We start from the raw sequence: 18,832 nt of genomic DNA on the forward strand, positions 1-18,832 counted from the left end.
AAATTTTAAATTTTAAATTTCATGATTCAAATTTTAAATCGTAATACTATATCAAATTAAACATATCCTTTTTGAAGTCTTAATTAATTAACCCATGCTTATACACCACTTTCATAAGGTGGTCACAATGTTCCCTTATAGCTCGAATGATCTGAAAGCAATCATGCTCCTCGATCAGCCTATTAGGCTCCTCAGAATCTGATTGGGCTTCAATGTCATAATACCCTCTCTCTCGGATCATACAGATACCATGCAAAATTCCACACAACTCTCCCTTATGATCTCTCAATATTCCCCCACAGGAAGCTTCTCTCAATATTCCCCTGCCGGAATCCATTTCATTGGCTCTTTGCTTTTGTTGTAGACGGTATTGGCCGGAAATTTGTCACCAACATTTTTAGCAGCTTTCCATGCTTCTTCCAGCTTCTTTAGACGAGCTAGAAACTCTTCACTCCACATTTGGTCCCGAAAAACCCGATGGTTCCTACGTTGCCATAACAGATCCAACGTAAGTCCAAAACGCAGGTTCCAATTATGGGTTGGTTGTTTTTAACTATGAAAGTTACACATGTCATTCTGTAGAGTAATTCTACTTAGAATTTTATCTCACAATTTCTCAATTACTCTTCTACACAATCATGAGAATTATTAGTACCCTAATATTTATGTTTATAAATTCAAACAAAATCTATTATATTTAGATCTATATCTATATATTATAAAAGAAGATTTTATATAAATGAAAGATGCCATGTAACATTCCCAAATTCATTATCTGATTAAATGTAATTAATTAAATTTTAAATGTAAATTTAATATATCAAAACAGATTCTTATTAATGCATTGTAATTATAGTATTATAATAAGGGTTGACCTCTTCTCTTTTATTATTGTTGCTGATATCTTTTCAAAGATTGTTGTAGTCTTTATGGGATGAGTGTGTATGGAGTAAAAATGGTGATTGTGATTTTGGGCGACTTTGTTGGAAAAGGCTTGGTGATATAGTTTGAGAGTATTGCAATGAGTTTTTGTTACTGTTTGGTTTCAAAGGTTTGCTATAGTGTCACACAATGACGGTACCTAGATTTCTCCCGAGCATTGTTTCCCCACAACAGAAACACAACTCTTCCATCTTCTGTGAGATTGTCTTTGATAATACCATCAGTAAATTGTTCCCAGCCTTTTTTGGCATGAGAATTCGCATGATGCTTCCTGACTGAACTCAAAAGTATAATACCGGTAAAAAGAATACCACAATACAAGCATAAAACACCAAACATAATGCAGGACAGATTCATACTAAATAAGCAAGCATGTAGTGAAATACTATAAACATAATGATACCTATACTTTATTAGAATTTCACAAAAATAAAGAGTATAACCTGTGAGAACAGCATTGAGTAAGAGAACACCCTGAAATGAATTTAAAATTGTGATTAGATAATATTATTTCAAAAAAAACCCTCACTGAATGAAGTTACCCATTATGTTAAAACTAAAATATTTATACTGGTGAAGTCACAAAAGTCACCCATCTTCTATTCAATATATTTAATTGGCAATCTTTTATAGGTGAGAATTTTAGTTATTGACATAGATTTTATCTTCAAACCATATTAAACATTTGAAGGAAACGTTTAAGAGGCCTTGACCATAAAATATATTGGCCTAATTATGATAAACTTTTCTGTGAGCTTTTATCGGAGAAGAAATAGAGATAAAATGAATCAAAGTTCTCCCATAAGTTAAAATAAAGTTATGCACTTTAGCTTTTGGAAAAGATAGATGAGAAAGCTTCTAAAAAAGCTAAGGCACATAAATTGATTTTAACTTATTATTTCCTTCTCCCATAAGTACTTGTCAAAAAGTTATCCAAACTAAACCATTAAGCATATCACACAAGATGAACTTACTGTGTAAAGAGCCTTCAAAAAATGAGCAAGATTAAGCTCACACCATGCATGACATTTACGATGTACTTAACATTCAATACTATGAAGTATTTATCCATGAAATAATTTTGTAATATGGCATTGAGAAAATACATTGATCGCTGTTATCATTATCATTATTTTAATAAACTTACTAGTTTGCCATTACAGAGAGTACTGTGTAGAGTAGACAGACAGTAGTAAGAAATACAATGTGCACATGTATCTTGTTTGCTTTAATTGCAGAGTGTACACTTGTAAACAAGTGGACAAATTCGAAATAGATAAATTATTAGATTCAGTCAATGATTCTCACGTCAATCTGAGTATGAAGGAAAGCACATGTCAGGCACATTCCCCATTCCCCTTATTGCAATCTTTGTAATAAGACAAGGTCCCAATTGCAATTATTACTTGAGGATCCACATTCCCCTTATTGAAATCTTTGTAAAAAGACAAATCCCTACACATAAGTCAGGCACATGTCAGATACTGTACCTGCAAAGCCCATTTTTGAAGATTTCCATGAGTTGGAATAGAGCAGCCAAGGTCTTGGTGAAGCTCCTTAAATATATTTACCAAACTGGAAGGGACTTTGACTCCTTCAGGGACTGAGAATGAAAGCCCCATTGCTTGACCAGGCCAATGACAAGGGTCCTAAACATAAAACAAAACCCACAAATCACTAAAAGAGAGTAAAATCAGGGTCGATAAACTTCTCCAGAGATACTTAACAAAAAATGTTTATAGTCTTCTCAGATAAATGTTCATAGAGAAGTTATTCCTCCAACTTCACACCACCTAAACCTGATTCTGCGTTTTGAACTATCAGAAACGACAGGAGGGTTGGTTTACCTTTGGTTTTGGAGAGCCTCTCGACGCAGAGTTTGTTGATCGACGGAGAGCGCGGAGGCATTGACGTCGTCGGATGTGGGGAGAGTGGGCTTCAACCGCTTCGAAGCGGGTTGGAAAAAGTCCGTTAGGGTTCTCAATGACGCAGAAGCAATGGCGGGAACGGAAACACAGGGATCAATATGTCATATTTTAAATCTTGTGTCCTTTTGAGTTAATGTCTTTAATGTTTCTAATATTTACAAAATAAAAATTGTTTGTTTATTTTATAAACATAGCAAAAATTGTGTATTTTCCACCGTTGTTATAAATTAAAATCATAACGTTTATATTGAAAATAAAATATTTATCAAAATAATAACTAAAAACGTCTATATTTTCAGAAACAAAGACCACATCTCAAATGTTAACGTTTAACATGACATTTAAAAATACTTGCTAACATTTTAAAAATTTAAAATATCATAATAATTTTTTAAAAATTTAATGTATAAAAAAATAATTATACAAGATAATGGACAAAATATGATATTAAACTTAATTATATAATTAATCTCTTAATTATATTTTAAAATTTAATTTCATCTCTTTGTTATTAAAAGGTTCAATTCGTTTAAAATAAAATAATTATACCATTTCATACTCGTTAATCAATTAATAGAAATTGGAATTATTTTTCGTACATTGTATTATTTACATCAGTTTCTAAACAAGTGATGTAAGAGGCTCTCTTTGAGTCAAGTTTGGGTGATTTGAGCTTGACGACATCCTTCTGCATTAATATAATTAATGAATTAATTATATACTTAAGCCTGTATATAAATAATAATTAACAATATTAGTGAAAAGGGCAAGAACATCCATCCACGTAGGGAAACCAATCGATCCCTTGCGCGTTTGCTTGCTTGGATCCACACACTAATCATTCTTCTCTTCTGGACCCTACTTATTCACACCATTTCCATTCACTTTCCACTAAAGTAAGGGTTTCACAATCTAACCCCTCCATGCTCCATGCTCCATGCTCCATGCTCGAGAGGGCTAGGTTAACGGTGGCTTAGCACGTAGCTCTAACCAATGAACCTCCGGAACGGTTAATTGTTTGTGCCAAACCCACCGTTCCGCAAAGAACGACGTACGAATTGACGATGCGAGCCTAGTTTCGTTCTCTGTTTCCCAAATCTCTTTCTAATTGATCTGCTGTATCGTTTTCGTGCTCAGTGCCACCATGCCCCGTAAAGTAAATTACGGACTCGATTACGACGACGATTACTATGATGATGATTATGATGACTATGCTTATGATGATGTTGATGCAGAAGACTATGGTTAGTTTGTTTTATTTTTATTCTTTACCACAATGATGCTTTCTTTCACTTGTATTTCCTCGGGTTTGGTGTTAGTTTCACATTGATATCTGTTTAGCTCTGCTACATGATTTCCATGCAGTTTCTCTGTTTTGGAGCTGTGGTTGTTACTTGTTAGGTTGCTAGTTATTGCTACTAAGTGTTTTTTTACTGAACTGACTACTTGAATTTTGACATTGTTTATTGTTCATAATAAAAAATTTCTGCCGTAACAGGAGGACCTGATACAAAGCAAGAGACCATTAAGCTTGGCCTTTGGCAATGCTCCATTTGCACTTATGACAACGATGAGAGTATGACTTTTTGTGATATTTGTGGTGTTGTACGCCGTCCCTTGGTTAATACTGGAACTTCCAACAGTAACAAAACAGGTAATCCAGTTAATGAAGAATAATTTTGTTTATTGCTGGGGTTTTTTTACTTTTGTTTTGCATGACAAAGATATCTCTTTTACATGGTCTAAATTTTAAATTACTCTCTCTGCCTTTTTACATTTGTGGCTTAGGGTGGGGGGGAGGGAAAAAGTTGCCTAATTGATAGTCTTCATTGATGTGGTACATAATTTTTTTTTGTCATTCTGTTTTGATATGGGAAGATGGAACTTGGAATATCTTGGAATGTAAAATTTCTAAGTTCTTCTAGCTTTATTAATATCAACAATTAGTTTGAATCTGTGGGATGTTTTATTTCTATCCTCAGTCCGTAGAAAGATAAGCTGAGATAAAAACTTATATGAAATTCTGGTTTGTTTATTATTTCTAAGGCTAAGGCATGGCTCTAGATGACAAAAAATAGAATTGTTAAAACAAGATAGTTGTCCTTATCACAGGTTAGGATTAGATGTGGGGACGAAGCAAATCAAGAATGAAGCAAGGCTTTCCTGTCTCTGTTTGTTCGAAATGGAAACTGCCTTAAAATGACCATATGAAGGAGTCTAAGAGAATGTCATGTACACAATTCTCCAAAGATTGCAGAAACTGAACATTGCCACTATGTTTGGCTTCATTGCTTTTAGCAAAACCTTTATAATGAATTGTTGAAGGCTTCTCTATAAAGGACACCATGTGCTCATCAAGAGCCCCTAGAATATTGTGCCATAAGGGCTTGGCCTCCTTATGACGCAAAAAATAAGTAGTCTGTTGGATGTGAACTAGATCTGCACATATATGGCATAACACTTGTGACTAAAGTAGCTTGTATTTAGTTATGGGCTTAGTAAGCACAACTTGTATGCTGAGTGCTGACTCAAAAATGCCATGGTGCATCTCTACTTGGTATAACCAATGGTTGTATTCTGCAATTATTGTTCCTTCATGACAAATGCTTCCTCTAAATAAAATTGTAGTTTCAGTATAAATAGTTGATTGTCATGATGCTACAACCTTTCTTGAGAATATTGACTATCACGATGCTGTATATCTTGTTTGTAGAGCATCCTTGAGTGGATTTGAGTGCAGTTCAGTTTAGATGGCAATTGTAGGAAGAACCACTAAACTGTGAGGTGTGTTAGGAATATGGACAGAATACTCCTTATAAGAATTTGGCAATCCTCCTCCCTTGAGCTAACTTTTGGAAGTGAGTTAAGACTTATCCATTTCTAATATGGTACAAGAGCCTATTCAGTATTAATGTTGGTCACCCACAAGTTTAGTCTTGCAAACCTCACACACTAGATATCCTGTCCTCGGTGTGAGGTATGTCTGTTAAGATGTCCTACATTGAATAGGAATATGGCTAAAATACTCCTTTTAAGACTTGGGCAATCCTATTCTTCTGAGCTAGTTTTTTGAGAGTGAACTGGATCCAGTCCATTTCTCGACAATACTCAATAGCAAAATAGTGACCAGCAAATTTAAATAAGTGAGCTAAATTGATAAACAATTTGGGCTCTTGTATTAGTTATTGTTTGGTTTTAACAACTTGGGGGGAATTCAACTCTGTTCCTGAAAACTGATCATTTTGCATCATCCAGATACAAAAAAAGAAAAATATTAAACTGTTACAAACCAAGAATTAAGAATGGGGAAGAAAAGAAATATTTTATTGAATAGGATGAAAAGAACAAGGAATAGCCAAATAGAAAGAGCAATCTCTCCTTCAAGGGTCTTTGCTTCACAAAGAGCTAATGCTCAATTTACAAATGATACCTGATAGAATGAGAGCTTTCCTCGGTAGGGACATGATTCCTCGGTCTTTCTGGTTGTTTGGCAATTTTCCATTTTATCTTTTTATGTAAGGTTAAATAACAATAATTTGCTAATAAAAGGCGTAGCAGGAGGATGAGGAATCCTCAATGAAGGAAAATAATGTTTTAATCTTTTTGCAAATCTGATAAAAGGAGAAAAGGGGGAGGGAGGAGAGTCAAAGAATATGAGAACATGTATCTGGCTGCATAGTGTTAGGTTTACAACAATGGCCATGATATTCCTATAACCTATTTAGCAATGTCTTTGGTGCAGTTGAAGACGTAACCAAAAGTCCTGGAGCATCCAAGTTGGCCAGATCTCTTTTTCAATCATTACAACAACAGATTGCCAAAGAGACTGTATTATTTCCAAAGCCAGATGATGGTTTTCTGACAGATGGCAGTAACTTCTACAAGCTTGACAATGTCCGAGGAGAATTTCATGAAATTCATAAGGATTTTAGTACTCAAAGCCATCCACATTTAAACATAGGTCTTAACAAGTTTTGATTCAGGATGTGCATGTGACTAGTTTAAACAGTTTCTTCTAAATTTGACATTTGAATGTTGTGCAATGAAAGATCTTATTAGTTGAAGTTCCTGCAAGTTGTAACTCCTTGCATTCGTGAGCAAAATACTTATTTATTCTTTTTTAAATAATAGTTATAAAACCATGCTTTTCTTTGTATACAGATCCTTTCAAGTTCAATGTTCCATCCCCCGACGATGTGGTTTATACTGGCCTACGTTCTTCCAAAACGGGTTTGAAAGGTATCCTTCCCAACAAATCTAATTTGCCTCTAGAGTAGTTGGAGAAAATGTGTTTAATAGTTAAGAGCACTACTAACTATCATTTAAACTGAAAACTCACATTATTTCTTTGTGGTTTCACTTCAATATTTTCCATAAACTTTTAATAAATCCCCCCCCCCCCCTCCCCCCCGCTTTTATATAAAGAAAAAGAAATACTATTGGAAAGGAATTCCAAGTTTCTGATTTTTTTTATTATAACTTTTTGGGCTCTAAATCTTGCACAGAATGATCATTATCAGGGAATATATTAGGCTTTAGCTGTTCAATATGTTTCCTATTAAAGTTGTGTCCCTGAATCACTGTTAAAAAGATTTCTAATTCCTGGAGGTTGTTTTAAGTCCAATTGCAGAAAGCTTTCACCGATTCTGGTAGTCAAAGTAATTGGAAATATCTGAAGGCCATCTTTATCACGGTAGCTTTCACCCAAAAAATGAAAAAATATTTCTAGGAAAAACTGTATAGTTTTTCTGTATTTATTATCTTCAAATTCTAATTCCTTGTACATAAATATTAATCTATCTTATTTGTGTAATGCTTTCAGACAAAGCTACAAACTCTAATTCTCAGCTTTCATCAAGCACCAGAGAGAAGAATGAACTTTCTGTACAGTCAAATGCTGAAAGTTCAGACAACTTATCATCCTTAATGCAAAAGAGCAGACAGGATAGTTCAACTGAGAGCAAGCTTTCCAAAAAAGTAGCAATTGATCTGCAAACAAGTGGTAAAACTTCAAACAGCTTGCCGGAATCTTTGTCAAAAGACAAAGATAACAATATTAATAAAATAAATTCTTCGAAAAATGGTACAATTGATATTCAATCAAGCAAAGAAAAGTCAGGTAGTTTGTCTACACGGTCAAAAGTCAAGGAAAGTGATAACATCAGTTCCTCTTCTATCAAAGATGGAAAACCTGAAAGTATTTCCAGCAGTTTCAGCAACATGGTTGTCGATGTAAGATTTGGAAATTCTGATAACACTAATGCTAAAGGAACTCACTCACGTGTTTCTTATAAGCCAGAAAAATGGATGCTCCCTGAACAAGCTGAAGATACATTGACTCAGCTGAATCTTGCAATTGTATGCAAATGGTCTATTCTTTTGTACGTTCCAGGAAAGTATTTCTTGGAATCAATGACACTAAAGTTTTTGGTTTGTCTATTGTAGGTTGGCCATGTTGATTCTGGAAAATCAACTCTATCTGGTAGGTTACTGCACCTATTGGGACGGATCTCCCAGAAAGAAATGCACAAATATGAAAAGGAGGCCAAGTTACAGGTAATTTCATTGTGGTAATCTTTTTTGTGCTTTTAAAGCTTGATGTTTCTGAACTCATGCCAATTTCGGCTCCTTTTTTTGGTTAATCAGGGCAAGGGATCCTTTGCTTATGCTTGGGCACTTGATGAAAGTTCTGAAGAAAGAGAACGGGGAATAACTATGACAGTGGCTGTTGCTTATTTTGACACGATGAGATATCATGTTGTTGTGCTCGATTCCCCTGGCCATAAAGATTTTGTCCCAAACATGATTTCTGGGGCAACACAAGCTGATGCTGCAATTCTTGTTATAGATGCCTCACTTGGTTCATTTGAAGCTGGTATGGATGGCAGCAAAGGGCAAACAAGGGAGCATGCACAACTTATCAGAAGCTTTGGTGTTGACCGGGTTATAGTTGCTGTAAATAAGATGGATGCTGTTGCGTACTCCCAAGATCGATTTGATTTTATAAGGCAGCAGCTGGGAGTTTTTCTCCACTTTTGTGGTTTCAAAGATTCTTCTCTATCTTGGATTCCCATGAGTGCCATGGAAAATCAAAATTTGGTGGCATCCCCTTCTGATGCTCGTTTAAAAAACTGGTATTTTTTTTATTACTCTAGGTGTGATTTTGACTTTTCATGATGGGCTATGAAGAGGGCTATGGAAGGCGTGGGTGTTTTTTTTATGTAAATTTCAACATATTTTTCACTCTGGAATCATTGTGAACAGGTATGGTGGACCTTATCTATTAGATGCAATTGACTCTCTCCAACCTCCTACTAGAGAATTCTCAAAACCTCTACTAATGCCAATATGTGATGTCATCAAATCAACTACACTTGGACAGGTTTCTGCCTCTGGTAAACTGGAAGCAGGAGCTCTTCGGAGTGGATCAAAGGTATACCATTGGGCAATGTGGCTGTTAATGAAAAATCAAATGATAGATATGAATTTGGAATTCTTCAAATTAGAAGTGTTATTTACCGATCTGAAACTAACTGAATTTCTGCTAGGCATTAATAATATTTTGTTAAATATTTTATTTCGTGTTTTTACCATATGTACTTGGTGTAGAAACTAAAATAAAAATGTTGAAAAAGGACTCACAAAGTAATAATATAACTAAGGACCAAAAACTTATATACACTGTTAGTATAATTTTTTAATACAAACTTTCAATAAGATTTGACCATTTTATTACATCATCCTATTTATTAATATGATGTGGGGATATGGTAGATTTTTACTGAATGTCTGTGTAAAAATATTTCATGCTGACAGTGTAAATAAATTAAACTCAACTTATTAAGCATTATTATTATTTTATGAAACAATATTTACTTGATGAACTCATTTTATATTTTATTTTGGTGAATAAAACTCATTTTATATAGTTCTTTATAAATGTGCCGTTTCCCCCCAACATATTCAGTTAGACAATGCTGAGGCAGCAAGGGATGTTACCTAGAAATTTTATTCAGGAAATTGTCTAGCATGAAAATTGAGATAATAATGTCTCAAAGGGCACAAATTTTGATATGCTAGCTTTTCTTACATGACATGAAATGAAACTATTTGTCTATAACTGTATTTTTCTTAATAAAATTGTAGGTCTTGGTTATGCCTTCAGCTGTTGTGGGAACAGTACGCTCATTGGAGCGTGACTCTAATGCTTGTACTGTTGCAAGAGCTGGAGATAATGTAGCTGTAACGTTGCAAGGTGTGGATGGAAATCATGTGATGGCAGGAGATGTACTATGCCATCCTGACTTTCCTGTTGCAGTTGCTAAGCATTTGGAGTTGAAAGTGTTAGTGTTGGATGGTGCAAGTCCCATATTGGTGGGCACACAGGTGTGTACTATGGATGCGAATGACATTCCTTGCACTTTATTTTCCAGTTTTTTTATTGGAGGAAAAATTCTTTTATTTTTCTATCTCTGCAGTTAGAGTTTCACATACACCATGCAAAGGAACCTGGCAGAGTTTCAAGAATATTATCAGTACTTGATCCCAAGACGGGTAAGGTGACCAAAAAGTCACCTCGCTGTCTCTCTGCAAAGCAAAGTGCAGTAATTGAGGTGAATAAACAATGCAAAACTCATTGTTTCAATGATCTTCACTTTTCTGTTCATCTATGATGCCAAGGATTTGCAAAACTTAGAATGACTTTAATTTTGTCTGATTTCTAGGTGATTTTGAATGAGACAGTCTGTGTGGTAGAGTTCTCTAGTTGTAAAGCTCTTGGAAGGGTATCCCTAAGATCAATGGGAAGAACGATTGCTGTTGGAGTTGTGACAAGAATAATTGAAGAACAAGGTTAATTTGTGCTATTCATCATATAAAATGATGATAACAAGGAGGGATTCTCAACAGACCATGCATCTTTGTTTGCCATCCTAGCCTGGATTAAGTTGTGCTCCCAGACCACAGGCAGCTATATAACTCTCGATGAGGTTTATGGGTTAACACGTGAATTATCAATTATGTAAGAATGGTGAAGATTTTTTTGTATGTTTTTCACCATATATGTATCATAAGAGAGCGTGCCTTTTCAAAAAATCTAGACTTGTGTATCATAGCAACTAGTCGAACGAAGAGACGGAAAAGTATACGAGGGATGCAATTGCTTTTATTCTTTAATGCCTAGTCTTCATTATAGATTAATCTACCTGCATATCTATAATCAAATTTTGAGCTTGGAAATCATTTTATCGAAGTAGTTCTGCTTGAAACATGCATCGGATATTAAATATTTTCTTAATGGAATTTGAACTATAGTTTGTCATGTGAAAGATTAACCCCTTTCACTAATATCAACTATCGTTGGTATGAAGATGCTGATTTGGAATCATACAGAATTATAGATTGCTTGACTTGTATCCTGTATAAGGAATAAATCACATGCTAGTCTGCACGTGTAGCCTTGTATTTCGAGTTACTTTGCCAAGTTCTCAATCCACCTATAGATATTAGCTACCTCTTTTATACCTCGAAATCTAAATTTGCTCTTAAAGAAAAGTCAGCCCATAATTAAGGCCGTAACAAAGCCAGTTAAGCATATATGTATCGTGCAATTGCACTTGCACCCTTCATCCATTCCATTGATTATTGTATGAAATGAGATACCTCAAATCTGGCAAAATTTTCGGAAATTCTCTAATCAATTATGTACAATCCAAGACATATATACACGCATATTACCAATCAACTGTAACCAATACTCAAAGGTATTTCCCCCTTTAATTAAAATCCGTTAAATAATAGGACATGAATTTTTTTATAACAAAGCAAAAGAGATTTTATTCAAAAGCCCATACTCAGTAATAGGACATGAATTGAATTATATATATATATATATATATATATATATATATATATATATGCAGATTCCATTTCTACAATGTGTTTCACCTTTTTTCATCCCCTTATTCCCTCTCTTACTCGTTTTTATTGTAAAACCTATTATTGAACTTTGCCTTAGAAAGAATAGAAAAGAAAAATTCAAAGCTTTTTTTAAAATGGTAATAAAAAAGTTGGATTTGACTCATCTACAATAAATATAGAAAAAGTAATTTCAGTAATTGATGAAAAAAATAATAAATAATATTTCAACATTTTTGTAATTTATGATACATTTATACGTAATATTGACTATTGATTTTATTATTAACGATCGAGATTACTTACTTTATCCTCTAAAATGAGTTGCTAATTTTAGAAGTGGCAGATCCATTAAAGCTAATAAAATAAGTAATGACTTCAACAAAGATAACTCTTTGTAACATCCCTAATTCATACACCACCATATGCAACCTTCCCATTAACCCACTTAATTATTAGCTAAAATCATCTAATTGCCAGCTTTTTTCCTTCTATTGCTTCCATCAGTTCATGAAACGTCCCAGTGCACCAAAAGATCATCATGGTCCCCATCATTTACATAAACTTCATATAAAGAGACTATCTTCTCACACTTTAAACCAGAAGATTTTATAGCAAATATGGCAAAATATGAAACATATCTGAGAGCCTCAGCTCTATTGCTGGCCCCTCTCTTGATGTGTCTCTTTGGAGTCACTGCTGAGGGTGATTTCTTTGAAGATATTGACATCACTTGGGGTGAACATGGTGGTGTAAATATACTAGGAAGCAACTCTCTCGTGCTTTCTCTTGACCAGTCCTCTGGCTCTGGCTTTCGATCCAACGCAAAATATCTATATGGTAGAATAGACATGCAGATTAAACTTGTCTCTGGTAACTCAGCTGGCACAGTCACTGCATATTATGTGAGAAATCCTCTCTGATTCTGTTCTAATGTTAAATTTAATTGTTTTTACATTTGATGCCGTTAATATATTTCATGTGAGAAATTCTTGTGTGCACTAAACCAACCAACATTAAATAATTATACAAATCTTGTGCCACAAAAATATTCTATATTTCAAAAAGTGATCATGCATCAATTGTTAATTGGCTTAGGCAGAAGAATCCACTGTATTGTATGTAACTTTTCAGTTTAATAGGTATTTCCTGTTAGTTTAGAAGGCTTTACATTGTTAATCAATCTTTTGTATGACTTTTAAAGTAATAAAGTCAATAAACTTATTAAAAAACAGAGTTTATAATCGGATAATAATATAAAAAATCAAACTATCTGTGTATATATTATTATTCATAACTTCTATGTTGCTTTTGACGGAGCTTATGTGTCATGGTGCAGCTATCTTCTGAAGGGCCAAACCATGATGAGATTGATTTTGAGTTCTTGGGAAATCTCAGTGGAGAACCCTACATAGTCCACACCAATATCTACACTCAAGGCATAGGGAATAGAGAACAACAGTTCTATCTTTGGTTTGACCCCACAAAATATTTCCACACTTACACTATTGTATGGAACCCTCAGCGCATCATGTAAGAAACATATGTTATACCTTTCATTCTCCATTAATTTTTATTTCTCTCAAATTTTCTCTATGAAATTATGTTTAGGAAAAATGAAAATTTTCAAGGAACCATCTAAGTTCTATACAACTGTGTTTTTGAAGATGAAAATAATATTTGAGAGAAATTTTGTACTTTTTTGTGGGACTCACCTTTTACACCCTACTTTAATTCAAAAATTTATCTTTTATTTTCATCTTCTAAACCAAACATGCTCGGCAATGTATAACTAGACCATTGATCCTCTACGTTTCAACATTTTGCTAGTTTCATGGTAGATAATGTCCCTATTAGAGTCTTCAACAACTATGAAGCCAGGGGAGTTCCATTTGCTAGCAGCCAGGCCATGAGGCTATACTCCAGTCTATGGTGTGCAGATCAATGGGCAACAAGAGGAGGGCTTGTGAAAACCAATTGGTCCTATGCTCCCTTCAAAGCTTACTATAGGAACTTTGATGCTAAAGCATGTGTGTGGTCCAAAGGATCATCTTCCTGTCCTTCAAGCCCACCTTCCATGACTCATAATACTTGGCAAGCTCAAGATTTGGATGCTGATGGTAGAAGAAGTCTGAGATGGGTGCAAAAGTATTACATGATTTATAACTACTGCAAAGATTACAAGAGATTCCCTCAAGGTCGACCTCGTGAATGCAGGCTTTCTAGATTCTCTTGAGTGTGGAATAAGTAAATTTAAAATTAATTTGATTTTTTTAAATAATTTGTGTGTATTTAAAACTCCTCAAATACGGTTGAATTTGAGTAAGTTCAATCTGATTTTACTTTGCTTGCTTGAACGGATAATTTTACCTTTGCTTATTTACTTAGTTTTCTAAAGAATGTAAAATTATTAAATCGAAGTCAACTCTTCATTTAAAAGGTGCTCTAAACATACAATTTGATTTACAAAGAAGTTTAATCCAAACCAATACTCCTTTCTTAGAGGAACTAACAATACTCTTATGACATTGGTTAAAGAATAAAAAATAAAAAAGTTTATTATTAAAGTGCACTCTTTTGTAATTTCCAATGTAACCTCAACCTAATTTTCAACAAACTTTGTATTTATTGATTCTTTAACTAGTTTTCTAAGAACACTAGTTAACAAAATCCTTTTATAACAAGTTCCAAAAATGATAATTGATTTTTTCATCAAACCAAACCAATTCCATTCGAAACATGAGTTAATATTTTTACTTATTGAAAACGTTTCTAGAGTAATTTAACGGACACCTGATATAATACTACTGCAAAGCTCAAACTTCTTCAGAATTGGCTTTTGAGGCAGTATGGAAACTCACGAGTTGTTTGCATAATGTTATGAGGAAGCAAATGTTTGAGAATGCTAACAAAATTAATTAGAAGGGGGATTAGGTGCTTCTATTTAGCAAAACTACCATAATGATAAACCTTTGTAGTTCTGGAATCATTGAAATTAAAAAGGAAAGTTCAAGCGGTCATCACTATAATATACTATAGCAAATCGATCTACAGCAAATGATTTGATCCAGACTACATCAAATAATGTACAAAAAATTCAATAATATATATTTCATATAAATTAAACTACTAGGACCAATGGCTTCATTCCCTATTCCAACCTTAAGGCATATTAAACCATAACTCCAATACCTTCAAGCGACAAAAAATCTTTCATGTGTTACGAAAGAGGATCGACTCCTTGTGCCAGGCACCACACATTTCCCCAAACCTACAATTCATGAGAAGAGTTGAGACATATTTTTAGAGACGGGAGTATGAGACAAAATGGTGAGCACATCAAAAAAGTAATGTCAGAGAAAAGAAAATCAAGGCTACATTGTTGGCTACAATGTTTTTTTTACAGAAAAATAAAATTAATATAAAAAAGAATAATACAGAAGAAGAAGGATAAAAAATCGCCAAAAGCAAGAAAACAAAGCACATTAAGAGGAAAACAAAACAAAAAACTGCTTCACAATGCAAGAGAAAGTGTCCAACTGTTTCTGAAAGCAGTACTACTTACTACTGCCTGGGTGGAAACGCAAGAGAAAACCTCTAAGTTGAAAAAAAAAAATATTTCAACCCAAACATCCTCCAAAAATCTGAAGTGAGGATCACCCAACAACAACAATAGTAGCCTTATCCCGCTCGATGAAATTGACTCACAGATCACACGACACTATTAGACTTGGTTCAAAACCCAATTCTTAGGAATATTATTCAAGTGAGAAACACACCCACAAGCAGGAAAGATAAGCAAAGGAGTTAATGGCATACTCCAAGGAAGTGATTTCTATTTTAGAATCTGCCATACATGTGAGCATTATTTTGCTGCATTCCACCTAAGACTTCAAATATTCACATAAAATGCATATCCATCTACACATATTAGCCAGAACATATAAATACTTGGGGGAGGAGGGGGAGCAAGGTGGAGTAGAGTTATCAATAGCAACCAGAGGCCCAAAAATCAGCAGAGCAGGGGCACAGAACAAAGCAGAACTCTCCCATTCACAAATGCCAGTGCATGACATTTCAGTGTAGCAGGGCCACAAAAGGCAATCATAGTAGTCGCAGACAGAAATAGAAGCTGTTGCATGGTATAGATGGTTGAATGGGTTGACAAATCCTAAATTGGCCTTCACTAAAATCCCAGTCAGCAGCATCAAAGAAGGGATTTTCAATCTCAGCTAGGATTTATGTGGAGACCTATTTCGTTCCAGCATAGTCCCCCCACATGTTTGCAGTCTACTTAAGGTTTTCAATCCTCCATTTTCACACTATCCGGCTCTCTTTCACACTCGCACAAGGCTTCTTGTTAAATTATAGGTGCATTACACTATTACCAGTTTGTTAAGTTTTTACATTATATCCTCTACCTTTAGTGTGTGTTTACCGCAATCAGAAACCATTCAATAGTGCAAGAAGTCATGCAATTTGCAGTCATTTAAATCTCTAGAATGGACAAAATTTAGTTTATGTGTAAAAGCAATCTTCAAGGAAGCACATAAGCAAAACATAACAATTGCAATCCCCTTCCAAACTTTCCCCAACTACCCAAATTCACATATATCTTGGAATTAGTCATATACAATTGAACAATTGGAGAAAACAAAATGAAAAAAAAAATAGATTCATGAAGAAAGGATTTGTTTTAGTAGGCCCTAAAACTCCTAGCATCACCCATCCACCATGTATATGCTTGCAACACAAAGTAGCATTATTACCTCAAACCCAATAAACGACAAATTTATATATATATATATATATATATATATATATATATATATATATATATATATATATATATATATATATATATTAAATCACTTTACTAATCAAAGAAAGACCCTAGGAATAAACTAGATCAAATCCTTAGACAAAAAAGCTGCCTGCTCTAGCACAAAAAATAACTACATAAAAATACCCCAGAGGAGAACTACAAGCATATTGAAAATGGAATGGAGACCTACATCAGAAATGCTGGTAATAAATCCAAAGTGGTAGCGTTTACTCAGAGACATAAAAAGTTCAGAACCAAAGAAGAGGCTTTAAAAGGAAAAAAAAAAAAAGATAAGTACTTTAACCATCAAAACTAAAACCCTATGAGAATAGAAAATGGGAGAGAAGGAGGAGGGGGAAAAAGTTACCTTTAGAGCAGAAAGCATGTGTTGAGGAGGTGGGTATGAAAAATGCCATGGGACTGGGAGAGTGAGTGAGTATTCGCTGAAGAAAGCTGAGATAAGAAGAGAGTGCAGGAAGCTGAGACTTTTATATTACAGAAAGAGTGAGAGGTTCTTTCTTTTTTCCGAATTCCGAGGTAATGTATTTGGTTTGAAAATGAAAAGCCCCACCCTTGCTTGTATTGTGTTGTGTGCTGTTCATCCAGTGTCTTTTCTTGGGTGCTGAGACCAATGGTTTAAGAACATGCAACTTTGTTCATACACAATTTTTTTGAAAAGAAAATATAAGACGGTGAAACAAAAAAGAGTAAAGTGCCAATTTTGTTCATGGAATTCTCATCCAGTGTAATTTTAGTCTTTAAATTTAGGGAAATTTAAAAAAAATCCCTCAATCTATAATCATTTAATCTAGTATTAAATTTAATGAGTTATTATCATTTTATTCTATAAATATATATTAATGTTATTATTTAAGTCACATGTTACATCTAGTCTGTATTTGGTTTGCACAACGAAATTAATTAAGGGAAGACGAATATTTGCCCACAACTTCGGTTGAATTGATTATGAAGAAAATTAACATATAATTTGTGGGCCTAAGATTAAAATTTATGTCTTTTGAATAAGGGACTACACTCCACGGGAGATTAAAAATTTCGGTAAAAATGACTACTTTAGGCAAAAAAAAAAAATGATTTTCTTGGATTCTCATTTCTACTCACATAGGGTACAACTATATTTTTGTTTTCTTTCTTAATGATAAAAAAATGGCATTTTTGTATATCTCTATTTAATTCTCTCATCTATACCAAACAACTTTATAATATATTTTTTTTACTTTATTTCTCACGTATTTCTCTTAAACCAACCAATAAAACGTAGCACTTTATTTCTCCTTTTTCAAAATCATCTCTATTCTGTTTCTATTTACTATATTTCTCTCTTCTAAACTATACAGTATAGTAATTTTAAATTAAAATAAGAAAGATATTATAATTTTAGGATTTTTTTTATACTTTTGTTAATTCTAGATACTTAAATAACAACAATTCACAATTTCATGAACTAAACTCATCATTCACTAAAAAAAATACAACTCAGGCCAGTTGGTAATGGGCACATTAGTTTCTAGTGTGTGTGACCATAGACCAAACAAGTTTTAACTACAGAAAATTTATTTTGATCAAAACGACTATGGAAAAAGCAAATGTTTTTGCTTTTAAGTTTGAGATATACTTTTATAATTTGTATGCAAAAAAAAAAACAGATAATTATATGAGTGTGAAATGCACGTATAAAATGATCGTCTAAAAATAAAAATAGGATTAATTATAGTAAAATTAAATAAAATGTAAAACAATTTGTATGTATGTACATCAAAATTAATCCACTATGTAAAAAATAATAATCCATTTATTAAACAACAGTACTTAATTTTAGATTGTTGCATTCTTGCCTCTAAGTACATATTTGTGTATTCCTTCCCATTCAGGGTTATGTTGTAAGCGATCCTAACTCCCAAAAAAGGTACTAATAGACCAAGATCTAAAATCACTTTTAAACAAATGATAACATAATTGGATGCAATATATTGTCTCAAAGAAGTTGAGTTATAGGATTCAAGAACCAAAATGAATTAGAGTAATACTAAGTAATAAGCACTAGAACAACTTTACCTTCTTAAATGAATCCGTGCCACTTAACTCGAATTAGTCAAAATGCAATGTAATCTCAAATACTGAGGGTTTAAGGATTATTTTTTATATATAGAAAGAATATCCTAATACATATATAAATTGTACTCCTCTTTTTATACCCTTA

At 33.6% G+C, this 18,832-nt stretch overlaps 3 protein-coding genes and 1 long non-coding RNA gene across 6 annotated transcripts; 2 read left to right on the forward strand and 2 right to left on the reverse strand.

Moving 5' to 3' along the window:
* Window positions 1–76: 76 nt before the first annotated feature.
* On the reverse strand, window positions 77–3,564 carry LOC114420906 (uracil-DNA glycosylase-like). Its single transcript, XM_028386616.1, has 7 exons — window positions 3,484–3,564; window positions 2,790–2,887; window positions 2,514–2,591; window positions 2,349–2,397; window positions 1,386–1,416; window positions 1,082–1,217; window positions 77–484 (listed from the first exon to the last, which is right to left on the reverse strand). Exons 1-7 carry the CDS (start codon window positions 3,562–3,564, stop codon window positions 313–315), a joined length of 645 nt encoding a protein of 214 aa, XP_028242417.1. The 3' UTR covers window positions 77–312.
* Window positions 3,565–3,642: 78 nt separating this feature from the next.
* LOC114421743 (HBS1-like protein) lies at window positions 3,643–11,073 on the forward strand. Of its 3 annotated transcripts, XM_028387806.1 has the most exons (12): window positions 3,643–3,921; window positions 4,008–4,114; window positions 4,369–4,524; window positions 6,613–6,831; window positions 7,032–7,109; window positions 7,693–8,228; window positions 8,316–8,426; window positions 8,517–9,004; window positions 9,135–9,303; window positions 10,017–10,256; window positions 10,349–10,483; window positions 10,595–11,073. In XM_028387806.1, exons 2-12 carry the CDS (start codon window positions 4,015–4,017, stop codon window positions 10,724–10,726), a joined length of 2,364 nt encoding a protein of 787 aa, XP_028243607.1. In that variant the 5' UTR covers window positions 3,643–3,921; window positions 4,008–4,014; the 3' UTR covers window positions 10,727–11,073. The 3 variants fall into 3 exon arrangements, with proteins under 3 accessions (XP_028243607.1, XP_028243606.1, XP_028243608.1); XM_028387805.1 differs by having other exon boundaries at window positions 3,643–4,114; XM_028387807.1 differs by lacking the exon at window positions 6,613–6,831 and having other exon boundaries at window positions 3,644–4,114.
* Window positions 11,074–12,182: 1,109 nt separating this feature from the next.
* Window positions 12,183–14,148, forward strand: LOC114421744 (probable xyloglucan endotransglucosylase/hydrolase protein 16). The gene is made up of 3 exons (XM_028387809.1): window positions 12,183–12,691; window positions 13,126–13,319; window positions 13,617–14,148. The coding sequence occupies exons 1-3, from the start codon at window positions 12,407–12,409 to the stop codon at window positions 14,020–14,022; spliced, it is 885 nt and encodes a 294-aa protein (XP_028243610.1). The 5' UTR covers window positions 12,183–12,406; the 3' UTR covers window positions 14,023–14,148.
* Window positions 14,149–14,729: 581 nt separating this feature from the next.
* On the reverse strand, window positions 14,730–17,235 carry LOC114421745. Its single transcript, XR_003668573.1, has 2 exons — window positions 16,979–17,235; window positions 14,730–15,057 (listed from the first exon to the last, which is right to left on the reverse strand). It is a non-coding gene; the product is annotated as an uncharacterized LOC114421745 (long non-coding RNA).
* Between the last annotated feature and the right edge of the window lie 1,597 nt (window positions 17,236–18,832).

This window comes from Glycine soja, chromosome 8 (assembly GCF_004193775.1).
Source record: "Glycine soja cultivar W05 chromosome 8, ASM419377v2, whole genome shotgun sequence".
In the NCBI taxonomy this organism is placed as follows: domain Eukaryota; kingdom Viridiplantae; phylum Streptophyta; class Magnoliopsida; order Fabales; family Fabaceae; genus Glycine; species Glycine soja.